This window comes from Numida meleagris, chromosome 1 (assembly GCF_002078875.1).
Source record: "Numida meleagris isolate 19003 breed g44 Domestic line chromosome 1, NumMel1.0, whole genome shotgun sequence".
Lineage (NCBI taxonomy): Eukaryota > Metazoa > Chordata > Aves > Galliformes > Numididae > Numida > Numida meleagris.
The window spans coordinates 82,667,133-82,687,742 of NC_034409.1; the positions used below are offsets into that span (position 1 = coordinate 82,667,133).

The 20,610-nt window shown below is 39.5% G+C and overlaps 2 protein-coding genes across 2 annotated transcripts in view; one reads left to right on the plus strand and one right to left on the minus strand.

The window, feature by feature from the left end:
• Positions 1–20,610, minus strand: part of CMSS1 (cms1 ribosomal small subunit homolog (yeast)) — a 230,312-nt gene that overhangs the window by 134,362 nt on the left and 75,340 nt on the right. The gene's annotated exons all lie outside the window — the stretch shown is intronic.
• LOC110400247 (filamin A-interacting protein 1-like) overlaps positions 1–20,610 on the plus strand; it is an 86,896-nt gene that overhangs the window by 59,514 nt on the left and 6,772 nt on the right. Inside the window, exons 3-4 of the mRNA XM_021399961.1 lie at positions 16,935–17,219; positions 20,201–20,374. Coding sequence (XP_021255636.1) covers positions 16,950–17,219; positions 20,201–20,374 — 444 coding nt within the window. The 5' untranslated portion in view covers positions 16,935–16,949. The remainder of the gene's footprint in view (positions 1–16,934; positions 17,220–20,200; positions 20,375–20,610) is intronic.

Below are 20,610 nucleotides of genomic sequence, written 5' to 3' on the forward strand. Positions count from 1 at the left end.
CCTTACCCCTACGAAAGAATAAATGCATAAAAAAAGCCAGCGGTCGAACTAACTCCAAAACCTTCCTGACAGGGGCCAAGACAGATGCTTGGCCAAGGAGAAAAAGGGAACATCATCAGGGTGATCCTCCTCCTAGCCTGCCCTCAGCTATGATTTAAACTGTCTCCAGAGCAACCTGCTAAGCATTCACAACTGAACTGATCCTCCATGAATCTTCTTACTGAACCTACTAACGCTTCTGGCCTTTGTGTTATCCTGTGGCACTGACTTCTGTAGTTCAACCATGCGCTGTGCAAGGAAGTACTTGACTTTGTTTAATCTTGTGACTGTTAGAATGGTGTCAAATCAAATCACAGAGTGCCTCCTGACTATCATGCTATGAGAAAATATTTATTTGCATTTACTTGGTCTGTCACTCAGGATTTTTGAGCCCTATATCAGGTGCCACATATACATTTTCTTTCCTATTTGAACAGTGATGTTCTGGTAGTCCTAGCAGATTGAGCATTGGTAGTCCAGTGCTACCTTACATTTTATGGAGATGAAGAACCGTAACGACATATAATATCAAATATACACTTGCACTAAGTCACAGTGATGCTTTCTGGTTTGACTTTGTTTGTTAAAGAAATTAACACTAGTTTCTGACCAGCGCTAGGTACTGAGGCACATACTCCCAGCACAGCAAAGTGGGATCCAGTACAAGCCCTCTTTGCTGTGTAACATCTGGTAATAGCTACTACAGGACTTCTTCATGAGGTATAAACAAAAGCACTGTGTTAAGCAGGCTAATAAGCCATCTATTTAATGACTTTCCTGCTACAATTTTGACCAATTCTGTAAGACATCAGCAAAACAAATACAGCTATGTTGTGCTGAAGATGCAGCTCAACATCTTTGAGAGACATCAATTTCTTCAGAAAAGAAGAGAGCAGAGTATGGATGGGAGTTCTCCCAACTCCATGCTTAGGGACTTCACCAGCCAGTCTCTGAATTCAGACTCCTACAAGGTGTCATGGTCTCTATCCTCACAGTTTTCCCTGACAGTGAGTAGATGTTCACAAGCATATTTTTTATTTATATATATAAATACATAGGAGCCTTATTTGAGGGTGCAGCATTCTTCTCAGGCTTCCAGACACTCTATGCTGTTGATCCTAAAATATTGACATGCATAGCTTCTGTAAAACAAAGACAAAATGCCAGTAATAGTGGCCAGTTCCCAAAGCTGCTATACACATCTTGCCAAGGGCCCCCTCCTTCCCTCCTGGCACATCCTTCATCCTCCAGCTTCTCTGCTGGACAGCCGCGCTCCCCCCTGGTGCAGAGATGCGCTGCGCTCCAGCGCACAGTGGTGAACATGTGCCCAGCCAGGACTGTCCATCCCGCAGGTGACACTGCCAGTGGCTGGGGCTCCCTCAGCAGCCAGGCTGGCCAGCATTACCACTCCAGGCACAAGACAAGAGCCCCACCGCTGCCTCTGCTACACCTGCTAAGCAGGGGAGGGGATGACCAGAGTCCACGTTTAGTGAGGCAGCTGCAAATTCGACAAAGCTCTTTCTGACAAGTATTGTACAAGCCCCTTGGGAAGACGGCCTTAAATCTCCACAGGGTTACGTCTTGCACAGGTGGCCTGTATAACATCACAGGATCCTGTTCTTAATATTTTTTTCAAAGCTTGCACACTATATTTATTACTGTAGTTCTGACTAAGCCTCCAAACTATTTTTATGGGCCCTGAACAATAGTAATCATTTAGCATCAAGTTCAACTTGCTAAACTGAATTATACCTAGTCCAGATCCTTAAAACCCCATATCTCTGACAAATCCTGCTGATTGTAGAACATAAAGAACATCAGCTGGGATACTGTTGGTTTAATAGATATATTAAGAACACCACAAGAATTTGCCACAAGGCTTTTTCATCATTCAGACCCTGAAGAGACGCAGTGCACTGCAATACCCTCACAGTAACAATTTCATTCTGAAATGCAGAATGCAGATGCTTTAAGGTAAAGAAGACCAGATTTCTGAATGAAGCAATCACTCTTGTCTGTTTTTTCAGAGGCATTTAAGAACAGTGTCTAGGATCTAACACGTATCATCCTTCAAGTACTGATAAAACAGCACTAGAATTGGAATATGCATTTCCAAAAAACTGTTTTCATTTTACTCAAAAAAGACTGAAGATTTTATTTAACTCCCTTGTTGGGCAGAAAGGCAACTTAAAACTATTCCACTGTAATTAAATTTCCTGAAACAAATCCTGATGCTTAAGCACTGCTATTTACTGCTAGAGCATTTGCTTGGAGCCATACGCGTTCTATGTAAGAAAACAAAAACAATCTTAAATAGCTGAGTAAGTTTCAGGTCTGCAGCCCTGAACTGCAAAAAAGAAAACACCCTGAAATTACGACAAAAACAGTATCACCCATGCAAAGCTTCAGAGTATAAACATACATACTCTGTCCAAGGCTCATATAAGATAAGAAAATAAGGATTAATGTGTATCATAAAACAGTAGTACTGTCATTATTAATACCAGTGTTATGAGCCATTATCTACTTTACTTTTTACCACCTGCAAGCATTTCTCCTTTCCCCCCACTTCAGCTCTGACCCTATAAGCCAATCTGGACAGTCAGTTTTACTTCTCATGTATCATGAAAACACCTTCCCCTCTCCTATTCCACTGATTTTTAGGGTGGATGTTATTTGTTATTGTTTTCTTTTTTCTTCTTTAAGGATATTCAGCAAGGAAATGACTAACACTTAAGTAAGGTGAAAACATCTTACTGTCTCTAGAGTTGTTTCCTTCATTAACAACTACACTTGCACTGATGTTAGGCCTTATGAAAGCTACATTTTGAAACTGGCTGCTTAAAGGAAGATGTATTTACTCAGATTTATACTAGAAACAAGGGCCACAAAAACACAGTCCTTGGTTCTGTAATTCAATTTTATACATGCAGCTGACAGCCTTTAACAGGTCAACCTGCAACAGGGCAGCTTGCAGAAATTCACAGTGTGCATTCTGATGCTGGCTGGTTGTTTGGTATGAAATGATGCAGGACAGGTTCTCTAGTCTTTCATTCAATAGCCTTTTCTTCATTTCAACTCCATAAATGTGAACAGAAAACATAAAGTTTTGATGTCAGAGCAGTCTTAGGATCTGTGATCGTTCCTCAACTTGCAAACGCTTGCTGATACAGGCACAACTTACTGTTCAGGGCTGTGTATTGTTTTAATCAGGGTAAATCCAATCCATTGTTAACACTTTAACATACTTATTCGTTTACTCAAAATGGAATTGTTTGGAATAGAGTGCTAAGAAAAATTATCCTCATAGAGTGAGAACATAAATACTATTCATGTGCAGGAATGTATGATCACGAGGCCCACACCTGCTATGGGTAAAAATGACTCCTTTACAACCATTCAACAACAATCAGAAATCAAATGGGGCTATTCTGGATTTTTTTGAATGCTAAGCAAACATTCAAAAACAAACTTATATGTAAGAAGTTTGAATAGGAAGTGTCTTTTTTATATATGCCTATCAGAGAGATGTGTTCTTGTGTAACAGTGAGTTAGGAGGATATGTTCAGATGTGGTACACAAGTATTTTCATAAGAGGCATTAATTTCCTTACACAACATATAACAAATTAGCACTGTTTACATGCAGAAGAGGCACGGTACTCCCAGGAGCTAAATATTAGCTTCAGATAAAATAATGTCAGTGAAGTCTTACTAAACAGCAGCTCTAAGGAGGCCCTGTGTGCCTGCAGGATATGACTCACTACTTCACTAGGAAGGACTTGCATGCAAATGTAAATATTGATAGTTAACCGCTCATGCCTTCCTCAACACACCTAAGAAACTGCATACCTGTCCACCGCTGCCAAGAAGATACCACTAGGAACCTAACATGGCTGCAGCTGCGACCAAAACAAGCTACTCCCTGACACATCGCTCCACTGATGCTGCTGCTCAGGCGGTGCTTCCTTCCAAAATCTTCCTGAGATCATTGCAACGCTGAACACCATCAGCAGAAAGGCCTCTTTTGCAGCACTTGCTTCCTACCTTGCCTGCATGCTGTTCCACCCCATCCTGTCACTGTCATGGCAGACAGGCTGGTGAGCTCCCTGCGAGTCCCTCTGGTGCCAACAGCCAGGGGACTGACCTCCAGCTGAGCAGATGGCAACTGGTGCTGGGGAATACCGAGGCTTTGCTCGGTCTATCAAAACTGGGATATCAAGACTTTGTTTTTATGGTAGTTTTGATTACCATACTTCCAAAAAGATAAGAAGGTATTCAGAGCGGCCTTTACGGGGGCATGGAGGAGAGGGCATCTAGGCTGCAGAATCCCCTTAGGCCTTCTGCAAACATCACAACCTTTTAAAATGCCCACGCACCCCTTCATGCCTGGAAAATCCCTTTCCTCAGCTCCTATTGAAAACTGGCCCAGAAGCTGGTCAGAGCTGTATTTGATTTGAACAAGTGGAAAAACAAAGAAAGGAACAAAGGACAGCATGTGCTCTGTGCCACCTCTCCAGTGTGCCCTGCTGTGGCCCCGCTCACAGTATAATCAAACCCAGGAGAAGTCCCAGATGTGGCCAGAAATCAGCAACATTCTCCTTTTGAGTGAGAAGCTTGTGCAGTGGAATTGTGGTGTCCTTATGTAGCAATGAGAGGAATATACACATTTTCTCCATCTGCTCCATGCCAAAGCACAGATTATGGCCTCAAGACAAAATTTCAAGCAAGGAGGGGGAAAAAAAAGGTAGTTAGGGACACACAGGAGGTCCATCTACTTCACTTACTGAACTTCATTCCAATTCCTTTTTTCTATGAGGAGGCAATTTAACTTTATAACTTTTAAGAAACTTCCTATTAGAAAGCTGTGGTTTCCAGTGCATTTTTATTGCATTTTCCAAAGTTGCGTCATCAGAGTAGAGCATATTCCTATGGGAGCTTAATGTCCCAAACTGTAAGCCATTACAATAAATAATAATGAATGTCATGGCTAGTAAAATCTGTAATCTGAACACATACAAAAATTAATTTCACTCTGTTCACTTACTTTTCAAACTCTATGCTTTTCACTTTTTCCTGGCAAATGCACATAGCCACAGTCACCAATTAATATGAACAATATAAAAAATATATAAGCCATCACTCAAAGTCATAATTTTACTTTGGCTTACTTAAGGCAATATCAAACTCAATGAAACATTCTTCAAAAACTTAAAACCAGCTACAAAGCTGACTTGAGAATCTACCTGGCAGCTCATATTTCCTTTGTTTTCATTTGTGTGGAGGGGAACGTGCAGCAAATTATTAAGAGAATCCCACTGACACAAAATGAGCAGATAGGACCACAATAAACAAGAACAACAACAACAACAAAAAACAGTAAAAGTCAACAAAAACAAAAGAAAAAGTCACCAAAACAACTAAAAACGCACATCCAAATTCTTGTTATAAAAAGATATTTGACTCAAAAGACCAACACATCAGTGACTTCAACTTTCACTAAATTCTAGCAATAAACGCATTCTCAAAACTTCAGGAGCTACAGTACCCTGCAACCCTAGGGTGCTCATGAAAGTCACAGTGTCCCATCACTCCCCACAGTCTCGGTGACAGCACAAGACAGTAGCAGTGGGATAGGGTGGCAGAGATATGGGGCATGGTTGATAAGTGCTCCTGGCCCTGAGGCAAGGAGAGAACTGCAGCCGTTCACCATTCCTTCCTCCACCACAACTCAATAACCTAAAACTTCTCTTCCAGAAGAAAAGATGTCTGCTTTTCAGGTGAACAATTACAGAGAGATGAGTGGAAATCTGAAAGAAATGTTGTTCCCATTAGACTCCTGGGAAAGAACCATTCAGGACATTTACCTAATTTATCCAAATTTTTCACTTGGATATCAAAGTTGGAGAATGTGGGTGTGGGGACTAAGGTGAACAGTCTTCCACTGCTATTAGTTAGCATGCTGCTGCAGTTTTGTAGCTGCAGCTGGAAAAGCAAAATGACAAAGCAAAATGACAGAGCATTGTTATTAATGAGAAAAAAGCAAAAACATTGAATCATGCAGTTTTTGTATGACAGAATATGAAGAGAAACTCTCCAACTATAAGAATGCAAAATACCAAATCTCAGAACAAAAAAAAAAATCAGAATTTTAAGATATATAATGAAAACCCAGCATGCACAGGAAAAAGAAATTGGAGTGATTTCACTTCTCAGATAAACAAATGAAAGTTCCTGCCTGATTTCTAGATAGCAGCAGAATATAGTCATTGACAGTGAATGTGTGAAGATCAGTTAAAAATAAACACGTGAAAACAAACACACACAACCCAAACCGACAGTTTGGAAATCCTAGGTTTAGATACAAACCTGAGATTCTACCTACTACTGTTCATAGATGCTTGGTGTCATCATGACAAAAACAGTAAAATCTCTATTTGGAAAAGCAAAATACTGCTCTAAACAGCATCTCTAAGTATTTTCCACTACCAGACAGCACACAAAGCATTGCTCTGAAGCAGAGAAGATGCAGTTCATGAAGTTAAACAGGTATTAATAAAAAAATAAGAAAAAAAAATGTAGTTTGGGAAGAACAAAGTTAAACAGTTTTCCTGACATTCCAGATTAGCAAGAAGTTCACAAACTTCCAAAGTCTGGCTGATATGTGTTCTGTGTCACTTAGATGCAGAAATAGATTCTGAAAAATTAGGGCAAACCAAACCAAATACAAACGAAAACCAAAAATAATCAAATATACCATTTCTTTATAGCCTTGAAAGCCACACATAGACATTTCGCATAATTTCAATAGCCACAAAAGCAGATAAAATTATGTATTAAAAATGTCAATCAATTAACACTTATACTGAATGAATGAACATGTTGTGTCAAAGACAACTGTTTGAACTTGATAATCGCACACAATACAATGGCAAAAACGGGGTTTGGTTTATTAAAAGTTATTTTATTCATATCTTGGTAAAGTCAGGGGGCATCTGTAGATTCCCCTGCCTCCTTCTTCTCCAAACAATCCTTCTGCTCTCAGAATAGGTTGCAAATGATCAAGTCTATGGAATAATGATCCTGATTGTCTCAGTCAGCTCTTCACAGACATGAGTTCACAAGAGAGGCAGCCTTGCAGCTTCCTCAGACATTCGTAAAGACTTTTGATCTTTCTTTGAAGGAACTTTTCTCAGGATATTTAAAAGCCTGTGGTTTATTTTCATGTGTGGAGAAAAGCAATGCTGCAAGAACCCTCCCACGCGAGGAACTGTCTCAACAAAGCTATGCTTGTCAGAAACACCCTTGAAGAAAATTAACGTATACTGACTTTGAAGGTATAGTCCTCCTGGTAGTCCTCACTGTGGTCTCTGTAGCCCATTGTATGGCACTCCATGCAAATACCAAGCAGATAAAAAATGAGTAAAATGGAACTGGAGATGGCCATAAGGCTTAAGAAGTTTGGGTCTCGGATACCCAAACCAATTACTGTGGAGTAACAAAATAACTAACACTAGAGAACATGCACTCGATAACAGTTGGTTATCTTGCTTTCACTAGATAAACCTTGATAACAAAGTACTTCAATTCATTTACTGCTCTTTTGCTGAAAGTTTACGAAGACCATTTGTGTTTGCCACAAGCAACATGTACAGAGAATTATACAGACATGCACTAAATATATGAATTCTCTAAAACACTGTGTGCATAGACACACACACACTGAAATAAAATAAATGCCCTAAGTTTCTTCCTCCTCTGTTGCACACAGCTATCATAGCTGACAATACCATAACACTATTTTTCTCCAATTAGATAGTGTTTGGAGAGTTGTGATTACATGCTTTTTTTAAAATGAAATCACACCGCGTTACCAGCACGTTTAAGGGCACACAAAAACATTGTTTGTCACAAGTCCTTCTTTGCCATAGTCATGGTCCCATCCATCAGAAAGGAAGGGCATCACATTATAGAAGATATACTGGCCACTGAAGTCATGTTTGTACACACACATGCGCTTGTGTAGGGAAACGTCATTGCTGAAGACAGATATGCAGAAAATGCACTGGAAGAGATTTGTCATGCTACTAAAAATATTTTAAGAAAACTATCAAATTGACAATATTTTAATTGTCTAGATTAAAACAGAACAAATAATGTCCAACTCAGAGGAAAATGATAGATTCTGGGGAGAGGGAACTACATAAAAAGCATATATATAGATATATGTATTACATCTGATGCCACAAAACTGACCTTGAAATATTTATAAGATTACCACAAAATGATGGCACTTTGGCTATATCAAGTCTGCAGAAGGCATCAAAAGAATTGTGGGCAATAACCTACATTGTCAGGGCACTGGGAATAGCTGCTTTTGCATGCTTCCCATTTACTACAAGTACCTGCCAGCTGTGAGACAAGCAAATACATTGAGCATTTAGAGAGTCTTGTCACTGTGAAATTTCCCCTGGATCCTAAACTCTGCCAAAACTGTTACAGATTTGCACATCTGAATTCCACTGCTGAGACATTACCTTAAAGTACTTTTGTAGAATATTTGGTAGAAAGAGATAGTAATTTTGACCAGGACTTCAATAAGATTTCATTTAGTAAGTCTCTAGCAGGAACAGGGAACAGGAAAACTTAAAAGAATAAACCATAGGTACTATTCCTCTATGGCAATGGGGCTAAGCACTTGGTCTGTCCAAGAGTTCCCTTCTCAACCACTGCCAATTCCAGTCAAGCCAAAGAGAGAGGGCAAGAGAGATCAAAGACAAAGAGGAAACTGGAGCCTGAAGAAAAAGACAAGAGACTGGCACAGTGAGCAAAAACTGAAATGTTGGGTTCAGCCCCAGCCACAGTAGCTGCTGCCTTTGCCTTAGGGCTGTCCTGGGAGCTGCATGGAGAGCTGCAGGTTTGTGAATGGCAGAGAGGAGAGTGCTGAAGATGCAGCAGGAATGTGGGGCTGTTCTGGTGGTTGAAGAGAAGATGGGAGGAGCTGAATGAAAGGCAAAGGGAAAGAAGAGGGAGAGTGGGTCTAATATCACTTAGGGTAGGTAGACAGCCAAAGACAGGACAGTAGAAAACTCGGCTCTGCTAATACTTCTCTTTCTACTTTCTTCTTTCTCTTTGTTCTCTTTTCATTTTAATATATTTAATTATATGCACTAGAGCACTTAAACTAAATTGGAGCTGAATTTTCTTTCTGAATATCTACAGTCTAGTTAATATCAGGATATGCAGGAAAAAAAAGGTGATTTAGGTAAATAATATCAAAAATACTAACTTCTTTCCGTGTAGCGCTATTATTCACTTCAGATAATGCTGTAACTACAGAATAATTATGCACTGAAGCCAAAATTACAGCAGCTGAATATTAAGTATTAAACCACAATCACTATTAAATAATGTTAACTGGTTTTCATGCTCATAAAACATAAGAAAATTATATGTTTGGAAAGCAAATTCATTTAGTTGAAACTGCTGAATTTTATTTTGGTGTAATTTACTAATAAAACTATGTCATACAAACAACTGCAAGGTTAACTTTTTTACTGAAAAACATAATACAGCATGTATGTAGTTTGCCATATCTAACACTTTGAACTGGTGTTATAGTAATATTTTTTCATATGCCCCCAAAATCTCCCTGAACTAATTCTCATAAGTGAGAATTAACAAGTGTTGAACATTTTACTTTACAAAGAAAAAAAGATGAAACCCAAGCAAACAGAGAAAAAGTCCCCTGTGATAATCACTCAGAAGCACTTCAGCATAATTGCATAAAATTCCCCATAACTGTCAATTCCCAGAAGTAGAAAAGTAAAGAAATTCTAGCTATTTTACTTTCACTCTTGATTCCTCCTCCAACGTTTGAACCCATGAAAATATGGAATTACACTAGCGCTGCCTCACTGCAGCAGCACATTCAGGATACACACAGCTCCACAGTCATCCTTCCACTAAAACTAAAACCTAATCTGCACATTCTGCCTTTGTGGCATGTGTAGTGCCTCACCGGGAAGACAATCACCACCAAGAAATCTACTGTCTAACCAATTTCTACCAAAACTGTCTATGTATAAAGTGATACATATACTGTAGTTTTCTAAGACTACCATCAACTTTGCAATATGTTGGACCACAAACTAGGAGAACTGCATTTACAACAGCCTGTGGAAGAGACAGATGAAGAGTTTAGCAAGAGGAGAGAGTGATGAGAGTGCCTTTGCCCATTAGCTACACTCAGAATGTGTGGCAGGGTACTACTACCTGTGACAAATGGAGTTCAGCCCATGTCAGAAAACATTCTCAAAGCTGGAACCTGTGTGGAATCCAAGTCTTTGTGGTTTCAGAGCAACCACTCCATTTTGTCAAAGAAGTTCTACGTGATACAACAGGAAGTCCAATCACTGCATGTATGCAAAATGCTACAGCACTGGAATAGGAACAAGACAAGATATGGTGGAACTTGCACAGTAACTTTGCCATCAGCAAAGTAACTAACATGGCAATGCTCTAATATTCTTCAAACTGCATCTCACCACCTCAGAACAGGCTTCCTAACTCCAGGGGATGAGAAACCTGACTCATGGTCAAGAGAGCATAAGCCATGACGAACAGAAAAATGACATCCAGCTTTCACCCATGCACGTTTCCTGTCTGGGAGTGTTTACATCATATGTTGAATCCAGATTTTCTTCCCATCTGAGTAATACCTCTTCTGAACAATGACAGCACTGTTCCTTCAGGACTCCTGAGGGCTTCGAAGACCGAGATTTGAAAAGATTCCATGAGAGGGAAACAGACTTCTAATCTCTTCTGTCTTGCTCCCACCTGACTCCCTGTTACACTGCATGCCAATATATGGATCAAGCTAAGCAGGTAAGCAGTCCTTCATCAGTTTTCCCAGAAAAGCAGTTTAATCTTGCAATTTTCATGCCAAGATGGAAACATGTATTTATTCCAGAGTCCCTGGGTGAAGAACCTCTTACAGGAAAGAAATCTCTTCTCGGTTTTGCCCAGCATATGCACCAAAACAGAACAAGAGTCTACAATGAATAAGAGCACAGTCCCAATGAGATAATCAGCCTTGCTACAACAGAACAAGCTTCTGGATAGATGCCATTGCAAATGGTTTTCAAGGAAAATGCTAGAACAGCCTGCCCAAAAGGAAGGGCTGTATCTTTGGAAGTAGTGCCAAATTACCACAAAGCTCTGCATTCTCCCCTTGAAAGTCGCAATAACTAAGAAACACATTCTGTCAGAAAGCATCAGTTTCAGAAAAGGCTCAGTGATGCCATGAGATGGCCAGATCCTGGGATTCCAATTAATAAGATGATGTTTTCATTTCTTCTTGTTGCTCAGCATGGTTCAATAGCTTGCCCACAGGCCACACCAGAACTACAGAAAGAGAGCAAGACAAACCTACTGCTTTCTCTGGCAGAACACAGGATGTGGCCACTTGCCAAAAGCTCCTTCCTCTGCCTGCACACTAACTGGCACATGGCCAGGTAGGGGACAGCAGATTAATTTGTCCTTAAACAGTTACACGGTGTACCAAGTTGAACATGATGCTTCACAGCAGCTTTTCTACATGGGAATGTAAGAAATGTCCTGTAGAAAATGAGATGAGTGCTTAAAACACATTCACAGTGATGGAAAGAGGGTTCCATGCCTCTTTCCAAAGGAGAAAATGTGCTTTTGTGCTCTCTCACAACACTGACATAATGAGCAATAATCTCTTCAGTCCTAAAGGTCAGTCTGTTGGTAGAGGCCCTATATATTTCAGCAAATCAAAAGCATTACTATATCCCTTTAAGAGATGTTAAAAAACAGAAAGACATAATTCCTTGCTTAGTCACAGATTTCTGGAACAAAAAGAAAATTCTCAACTATTCAGGATCCTTACCCTGGGATTAAGAGAAGATTTGGTTCTGTGAGGGATTTTCTTAGCTCATAAGTCAATCACTACCTAAAGAGAAAATAGTAAGGGGAAAAATAGATGGAAAAATAATGGATGCCTCTTAAAACCCTTTGGTGTCTGTGGTGAAGTCATCTCTGAAGGATATTTCAGTTTTTCCCACAAAAGTGCGAGGATTTCTGAACCACCTGCTTGTTCGCTGCTGCCAAAGAGACAAATGCAGTTTCATCTCCTTCAGAATATGATTGAGAGGGTGGAGACCAAGTTAACATCATAGAAACATTTGGTCATTTATTCATCTGGCTCTTCAGGAAAGTATATTTTGATCCCTCAGATTACTTGCTCATCACTAAGAGAAAATGTTTCCTTTATATGCAGGAAGACAGCATACATGTTCAGAGATGAGCAAGCTCTTTAGAAAACAGAATGAGAAACAAACTATAAAAAGAACAAAAACATGAATGCTAAGAATAGATTCAAATTTTGCTGAATATGTTGCTTGCAATAATTTGGCTTGCCAGAATGTTTCAGTGTAAGTTACGCTTGCTCTATTTTGAAACTGGGACCAGTCTACCAAGCTGCACTGAATCTGGCAAGCCTGGAAATCATCACCTTGTGACTTCAAGCAAGATACTGCTGCAAAATCTTCAGTAAAACAGACAACCTGTATCAGAATCTGTATCAAAAAACAATACTGCAGAATATTGACCTTGGCACACTTACAGGCAGTAAAGTTCAAAAAACACAGCTAAAAGTTGGTTTGTTGGAGAGCATCCTGTGGCACAGAGAGGATAAGCACACAGTTTTGAGGTCCAGTCCAAGGACTCATCTGAATTAAATACCCAGCGCATGATTATTTGTGATGTCAGGAGGTGTGACTTTGTGATCAGGATGGTCCCTTTCAATCTTCATTTATTTTGATGCAACCAGATCACATTTTCATCATATGAGAATGCTGATGTGTATCTTTGTTTCTTCTATTCCTATAGCTACAATCCCTGGTGTATATTATTTGATACAGATCATAGGTGTGGGCTCAACCAAATCTTCTCATTTACTTTCTTCCTTCTTAGAAGCTGACGACTTTTTTCTCTAGGTATTCTATATTGCCATCCGTTTTGGTGGTACATAGAAACTGGTCTTAAGTTAATTTCAGTACAGGGGTTTGCCACAAAATGCAACATTTCATACTCCAGGAGAAACCACAAAGATTCTGTTCATGAACTACAACCGCTATTACAAAAAGGAACATTTCCTTATTCCTTTTTTGCAAGGTACCTTTTTTGTACGCAAACCCCATCAATACCTGACTTATAAAGAAAACTGATTGACATGCAGATAGGCAAAAAGGGAAATTTTATACTCATTAAGCTGATCTTGAGAGCTAAAGAGGGATGAAATACCTTTTTTGGGTGCCATGAGACAATTTATACTCCAAAATTTTATGACCCTATTAACATTTTCACCTTCAAAAAAATAATAATTTTCTCTTCATTACCTTTCCAGTACATGGAAAGAGTTGTTCCCAATGACACTTGTTCCAAATGACACTGCTCCTGCTCTCAATGTTACATCAGAGCCATTCCAGGGGTTAATAATCTTTCAGAAAACCAGCATCCTATGCACTACAAGTGATCATTTCCCTACCTTGGTGTGAGGGCAGCAGCCAGCAGCCAGTTATCTATCCCAACTGTCAGAAGCCCTTTGTTAGTCCCTTAGACAGTGCTGCATCTATGGAGGCTCACAATTTTAAGGTGCACTAGCATCAGACAACATGCAGATAGCTTCAAGTACAATAGCTTCTGATTCAGAACTGAAAAAGAATGGGTATTTGACATCTTCTTTGTTTTTCGTCAAATATAAATTCAAATTATTAAGTATCCATTGAGCAAACAAGAAATATTCCACCTTCCTCCAAATCTCTCATATCTGTGTCCTCTGAACACTTTATTAGTACTAACATTATTATGTAAACAGGCAACACTACAGACAATAAGAATGCTAGTCAATGTACAGGTAATAAGAAAGCCTAAATATATCAACAGATAAAGAGCATGGTAATAAGTCAGCCTACTAATATCAGACTAATCAGTTCGTGTCTCAGTTTGACTAATATCAGTTTGTGTCTCTTTTGTTAGGTATATTCAAATAATAATAAAAAAGTGCTTAAAGCATACATTTAGTATGCCACTTCATTCTTTAATCATTTGTGTTAATTGCTAAATCTGATAAACATTTGCATTAGCAGGTTTAGTAGTAGACCCTGGCATGCAGAAATGCCAGAACAGAATGCAAATGAAGTGTAGATAATGACTGCTCAACAAGAAAAGAAAAATCCCCTTTGGGATTCTGCAAAGGCACCAACTCCGTAGGAGGGTGACCTAATCAGCAGGCTGGCTGACCTTCTCAGCACCAAGTGCCTTTTGTCAGTGTAATAAGGACTGATCTACCCGATCAAGGAGCAGGCACAACAGGCTTGTAAGAGTCACTACTAACCCTCGTCAGCTGTGAAAACTGTGCACGGCATGTGGCTTTGAAGCCAAGAGAATGTACATAGCATAGGAAAATAACAGGGGGCAGACGTCCATCTTATCAGGATTGCTGAGACTTGTGCCCTTTCCAGTTCAGGATTCTGTTTCCACTGCAGCCAACCAAAAACAAAACAAAACAAAAGAAAACAAAGAAAAAACCTTGGAAAAGCAAGAAACTCTTTGTTATGCATCTGTTCCACTTCCCTTCAGCGAAGAATGCCATGTTGGCACTGGTCACAAGTCTAGCAGCAGCTTAACATCCAATCGAGCCTGTTGTTGCACATGGCACATGAGGGGAAAAATGGAAGGACTTCTTGGGCTATTTACGTGTTTGACTGCATCCTGTGCCTTTATTATCAAAGAGCATGAACACGCTTAAAGTGAGTTCAGGTCATCTGATTTAACTCACAGCTTCTGCCTCTGATGCTATAACCATTAGCCATTAACCCACATGTGAAAACCAAGCAGACATGCAGCACTTGAAGCTGAAAGGAAATCAACAGTCATGTCCCAAAGTAGCAATATTCTGTAAGCAAGATGCAAAAAAATGAACAAGCCAAATGAGCAGACCTCAGTGAAAGAAGTGACAGTAAACTAAATCATAAAATTTAGATTGGAAAAGACCTTCAGGAAAGACAAGACCTTCATTTCTCCCATCACTTCAGATGCATTGATGCTGTAATTTCCCAGAATATTCTAAAAATATTCCATGTTTTCAGCCAAGGGGTTTTGGCTGAACTGCTGTTTTAGAAACAAATGTGACCATTTCTGCCATGGTACCAAAGTACTGGATGTTAGAACTAGTTGTATAGACAAATGTGGATTGCAAGCACTAAGACTTGAACATGTAATACCCTTCAGGAAGTATATTAACTTTTCTGGCAAATCTAACAAGTTCCATCGCAATATGAAATCACTGAAGCACAGCTTCATCAAACAGGTATCCAGTGCTCACTGTCACACAATTCTGACACACTTTGGTTTTTGGACACTTGGAGAAACAAGTTCTCTTATGAAAGTCAAGCTATTCTGATTAAGACTAGAAGAGGTTTTCTTCAGTATTAAAAGAAATTTCATTTGCTTTCTCTGTAATGCTTTTGAAATTTTTTTCCTGCTCTCAACTATCATTCATACCAAACCAACAGCGTTTTCCCCTTCCTCTCTTCATGCAAATGGATGTGCTTATAGCAATCAGTAGAAAATTACCATGATTAAAGAGAGTAGTTGTATTTAGATTCAGAACCTGTCTTAAGGGGGAGCTCTGGAAGAACTTTATCAGCCACAGATCTGTATGGCCAAAAAGCAGCAGCACAAGAATTTCCTGCCCACCACGGGTCATAACAATTTTCTGGAGAAAATCACCACTTCAAGTCAAACAGCTGCTGTTGAGCTCAAGCCTTTCTTTCCTCGTTCTTTTGCAAAGTAATGCCCAATAAGCTTTCACCAATACAACTTCCAGCAATTCGCTTCACACTTTAATATGAAAAAATGTGCTTTATCTGTATTTGGAATGTGTATAATTTCACCTTTCAATCACATGATTGGGCTTTTGTCTGCTAAACTGTATCCATGACCACACCACAGTTTTTCTGTAGAAGTGGACTATAATCCATTCATACCTTAATCTTAGCGGTGATAAGTAAAACAGAGTTCCTGAGGTTAATCAATATTTATACAGCATTAGTAATTTGTCTGCATAGGCATTACCGAATATTTATGTTAACAGTGGCACTTCAAAGGGCACAGGCTAGGCTAAGCTTCCCTTGGTGGTGAGGTGCTAACATCTGTATGACGGCCTCAGAGTGTAGCACCAAAGAAGCAGTAAGACTTCACACTGCATGGTTAATGGGGGCATTGTGATCACTGGGGAAGGAGGGGTATGATGAGGCTCATGCCTTGCAGTCTGGATATGCTAACCTCTACACTTCGTAAACTGGGGGAAACAGGGAAACGCAACTGCATAACTCGTAGTAGTGGAGGACTGCTTTTGTGTTCTCCCTTGGAAAGAGAACGAAAACCAAAACACAGTTACCCAGAAAGATCTCCCTAATGAAAACCTTCTAAACCTTAGGTAGCCTCATCACAGAAGGACCTATCTGAAAAGCAGACAGTACATGTTGTCTCTCAAATGGGAAATCTGGTCTACAGTGAGCGCAGTACTGTTACTAAGGGTGCTGCCTTTGCAAGCGTTAACAATGAGATCTTTCCAGATGTACAGGACTAGTTAAGTCTCCCTTCACTGCCACTCAACGCCCAGTAAGGATGACAGTTCAGTCCTGTTGGTTCATGCGAGGCTGTCAGCTCCTCTCAAAAGATGAGGAGCCTTGTGTAGGAGGGGAAACTACCAGTCTGGAGGGAAGGACACCATCATAAATCAGGGTAAGAGTTTTATATTCTCTATTAGTTAAAACTTTTATTTTATTCCCCACTTTCCTTCAGCTTCAGAGAGAAACCATGCGTTCCAGAAGTAACAGTGCAGAAAGCCCAACCAGACCAAAGCCGTGCCAACAAAGGCCAAAAGGACACCATAAAGAAGAGACAGGTTACAGTGGGAAAGGGAATGTGCAAAGAAGGCCAAAGGAGAAGGATGATGTGCCCCAAGCCAGCACCGTCATAAGAAGCCCCAAGGCTGAGAAAAAGCAAAGAAGTTCTTTCAAGAAAAGAGAGGACCTCTCTCGTGATGACCTGCTATTTCTTCTTAGTGTCCTTGAGGGTGAATTACAGGTAACTTATTGTCTTATTTTGTATTCCAAGTTAAAAAGCAGTCTTTTTTTTTTTTCCTCTGCACTTTACTGCAAACACATGCTGCTTTCCTGTTAAGGAAACATCATATCTAGTTTGCTGGAGTAGGAGAAATTAAACTGCAAAGCATATAAAACTACAAATTATTCAGATACTCAGAATAGGTATCAAAATGAAAAGGTGTTATTCTCCTAAATGCTAATAAAATTTATTCACAAAGTGTTTGTATAACATTAAAACACTCGTGATCCACTGTGAATGATCATGTAATTCTCAAAGAAAACTTGCAAAACTTTCCTGCTATGCTGCCCTGTTGTAAGTATTTTGATTACTAATTGCTTGTACTGTAAAAGTATATGGAGTAAATTGTAGAGACCTTTAAGATGTTACTTAATTACTTATTGTCTTCCTTCACCTGTGAAGTCATGAGCATTATTCCAAAACAATCAGTACATGCCAACTCACCAGAAGTAACTCACTCAACAGCTTTCTAACAGCTTTTGTTAGCAAATCAAAATATCCCTTTTATTTCCCATAATGTGCAGAACATGCACCTAACCTGCAACATACTGGATTTTGAAGAAAGTGAATTTTTCAATCCGGAAAACATCAGCTGCCAAGCAGCCAACGATGCCAGGAGACCAAGCATAATTTCAGGAACTGGGAACCAGATTTCCAGTGAGAAAAGAGGAGATACTTTTATAGAGGACAATTGCAAAGAAATAGTGACAGCCACTTAAAACTGCTTACAAGTAGAGAGACAAGAAATTAGCCAAAGCAGCTTCACTGGCTGTAGCACATTGTTTCAGAGTTTATTGCCTAGGTAGCACCTTGGTAGTTTCCTCTTTAACATATGCAGGTATATTTACATAATATATGCTAATAGAAATGATTAATGGAACACACATGCTATATGAGTGCTTTTTGATAGACGCACCAGTCTCTGGGGGTGCTCACTTGCCTTGTCTAAATTTAGATTAAAATTCAGATGTCATACACTCCTCCAAAATAGTCCTCTTTTTCCACAAGAGAAATACATACACATCCGTATATATACATTTATTTATTTATATTACGCATGTTCAATTCATCTCACAGGATTTAAAACTGGAACAAAATGAAACGAGGAACTGGAAAACAATGAGCCTGATAGGAAAATTTTAAATTGTGTCTGACATTCTAAAGAAAGCATTACAAATGAAAAAAAGAGGGAAGTTATTTTTTATTCCTGATTTTCCACCTCCGGTAATGCCAAGTCAAATCTCTAAAGATCAGCTGACAATCCAGACACAATTAAGTTTCAGTTAAGTGCCATAACCCTCTCATTCCGGACCATTTAAGGTGCACAAAGATTGCTCTTTTAGCTTTTTTTTTTTTATGCTGTGATACAGATTAGAAATGGATTTTTTCCTCTCTTTTTTTTTTAAGCACAGTCATAAGTAGAGAAATAGGAGTGCTCCTTCTAACAGCAGTCAGAGCAAAATTGTTACTGATCCTAACACACCTCTTTTTCCAATCCCCTCCCTTCAAGGATTAGCATGTCCTTGGATTTGTTTTTAACTGAGGTGTTGCAAGCGATGTTTGAGACAGTGATGTGATTGTGTCATTGTCACAGAGACTGGGGACAATGTCTTCCAGCAGGGACCCATGAGAAGCAGCTGGGCACAGTCCAGGGCTCCCAGAGGAAACTTTCACATAAGCAGATATTGCCATGAAACAACATAATCACTGGAAGTGAGACTTCCAGACAATTAGTACAATATTTACAGGAGGTATTCTGTCTCCTCCATCTTCTCATCTCTCAGTTCATAACTTTATAGTATCAAAGTGTTTTGTTGTTTTGTGTTTTAAAAAGGAGAGTATCTATAGACCATTTCAAATACTGCAGGCGTATAGTCCAGCACGGACTTAGAGCAATGCTGTGAAACAGGAAGAAGTTATGTCCATCTGCCAGCTTCTAAAACCACTTCTGAAATACACACATGGAAGAACATACTGAGAATGCACCTGCATGTTGAGTCTGCTCTTTGGTAACAGAATGCCATCCGATATTTTGTCAGATTAAGAAAAAAATGCAATGACATTAGAAAAGGAAAAGCACAGTGCACATTTTTGGGTTATACATTTAAAAATTTGGGGGCATCAGATAACATAACTTTCTGCTCATCCTTACCTTTAAAAATGCTTTTTTCTTTAGCATGCATTTCCAAATTGAGAATGCCATTAAAGCAATTACTTCCAAGAAACGATGCTGCAAGGTTGGTTGTTACCTGAGAGCACATACACAAGAGTGTGCGCATCTACGTATCTCTAAGTACAGAAGGCACTGTCTTATACATACATGCATACATACATATCCATGCACAAAGGCCCCAACTGCCAGCTTTGCAGGCAATCAATCTTGTTTTAAAGAACTGCCATTATTGCATGGTTTTGGAATGCGTTTTGTGAAAGGTCACATCCCCTGCACCATATACTTCCCCACACTCAGCACGCAAACATGCTCAGCGCAATGACAAAAGCAGACTACTCCAGGCTGGCTTAAACTACAAATGCCACCACTATACCCAAACCATCCAGGCACTTCTAGGCTTCCAAGAACCATGCTAATATCTCACTAGAAGTTAAAAAGTAAAAATCAGCTTCTAATGCCATGAGTCACATTTTTTCCAATACAAGCTGGTCCTCACACGGCATTTCAACTTCACTGCTAATAAAGTAATTAAGCATCAGTGAAGATTCTGAAAATCCTGTTCTTTATGCATGACTCACAAAACAAAAAGACCAATGCTTCCCTCACGCTTTAACTGTCTTCATGTTACTATCTTGGGGCACTTTATATTTGTATCATCCTTCAAAAAGTTCTTCTGTTTCCTTAAAACCAAAAGTAGAAAGCATCCAGCTAACCTGTAAACACACAAATGCAGTTTAACAAAATGAAAACTTACGTTGTCTTTCTGCAGGCTCAAGATGAAGTTATAGGAATACTTAAGGCTGAAAAAATTGACTTGGCTTTGCTTGAAGCACAATATGGCTTTGTTACTCCCAAGAAGGTGTTGGAGGCCCTCCAACGAGATGCTATTCAAACAAAGGCTGAGCAATGGCAAGAAGACATCTATGAAAAGCCTATGGGAGAGGTATGAATTGTACTACTGACATCTAACCATAGATGTCACAGAAATCAACAGTAAAGATCTCACTGACTTCAGGGAAAGACAGCAAATGTGCTCTAGGTCTAAAATCTAACAGAAGTGGGTCCAGTGATAAAAGCAGGTAGCTAATGATCCTCACTTACACCGCACACTTACGCTGCAAACATGGAGATACATGTTTATGAATACCTCCAACTCTGTTAATCAACCTTTTGTTTTTG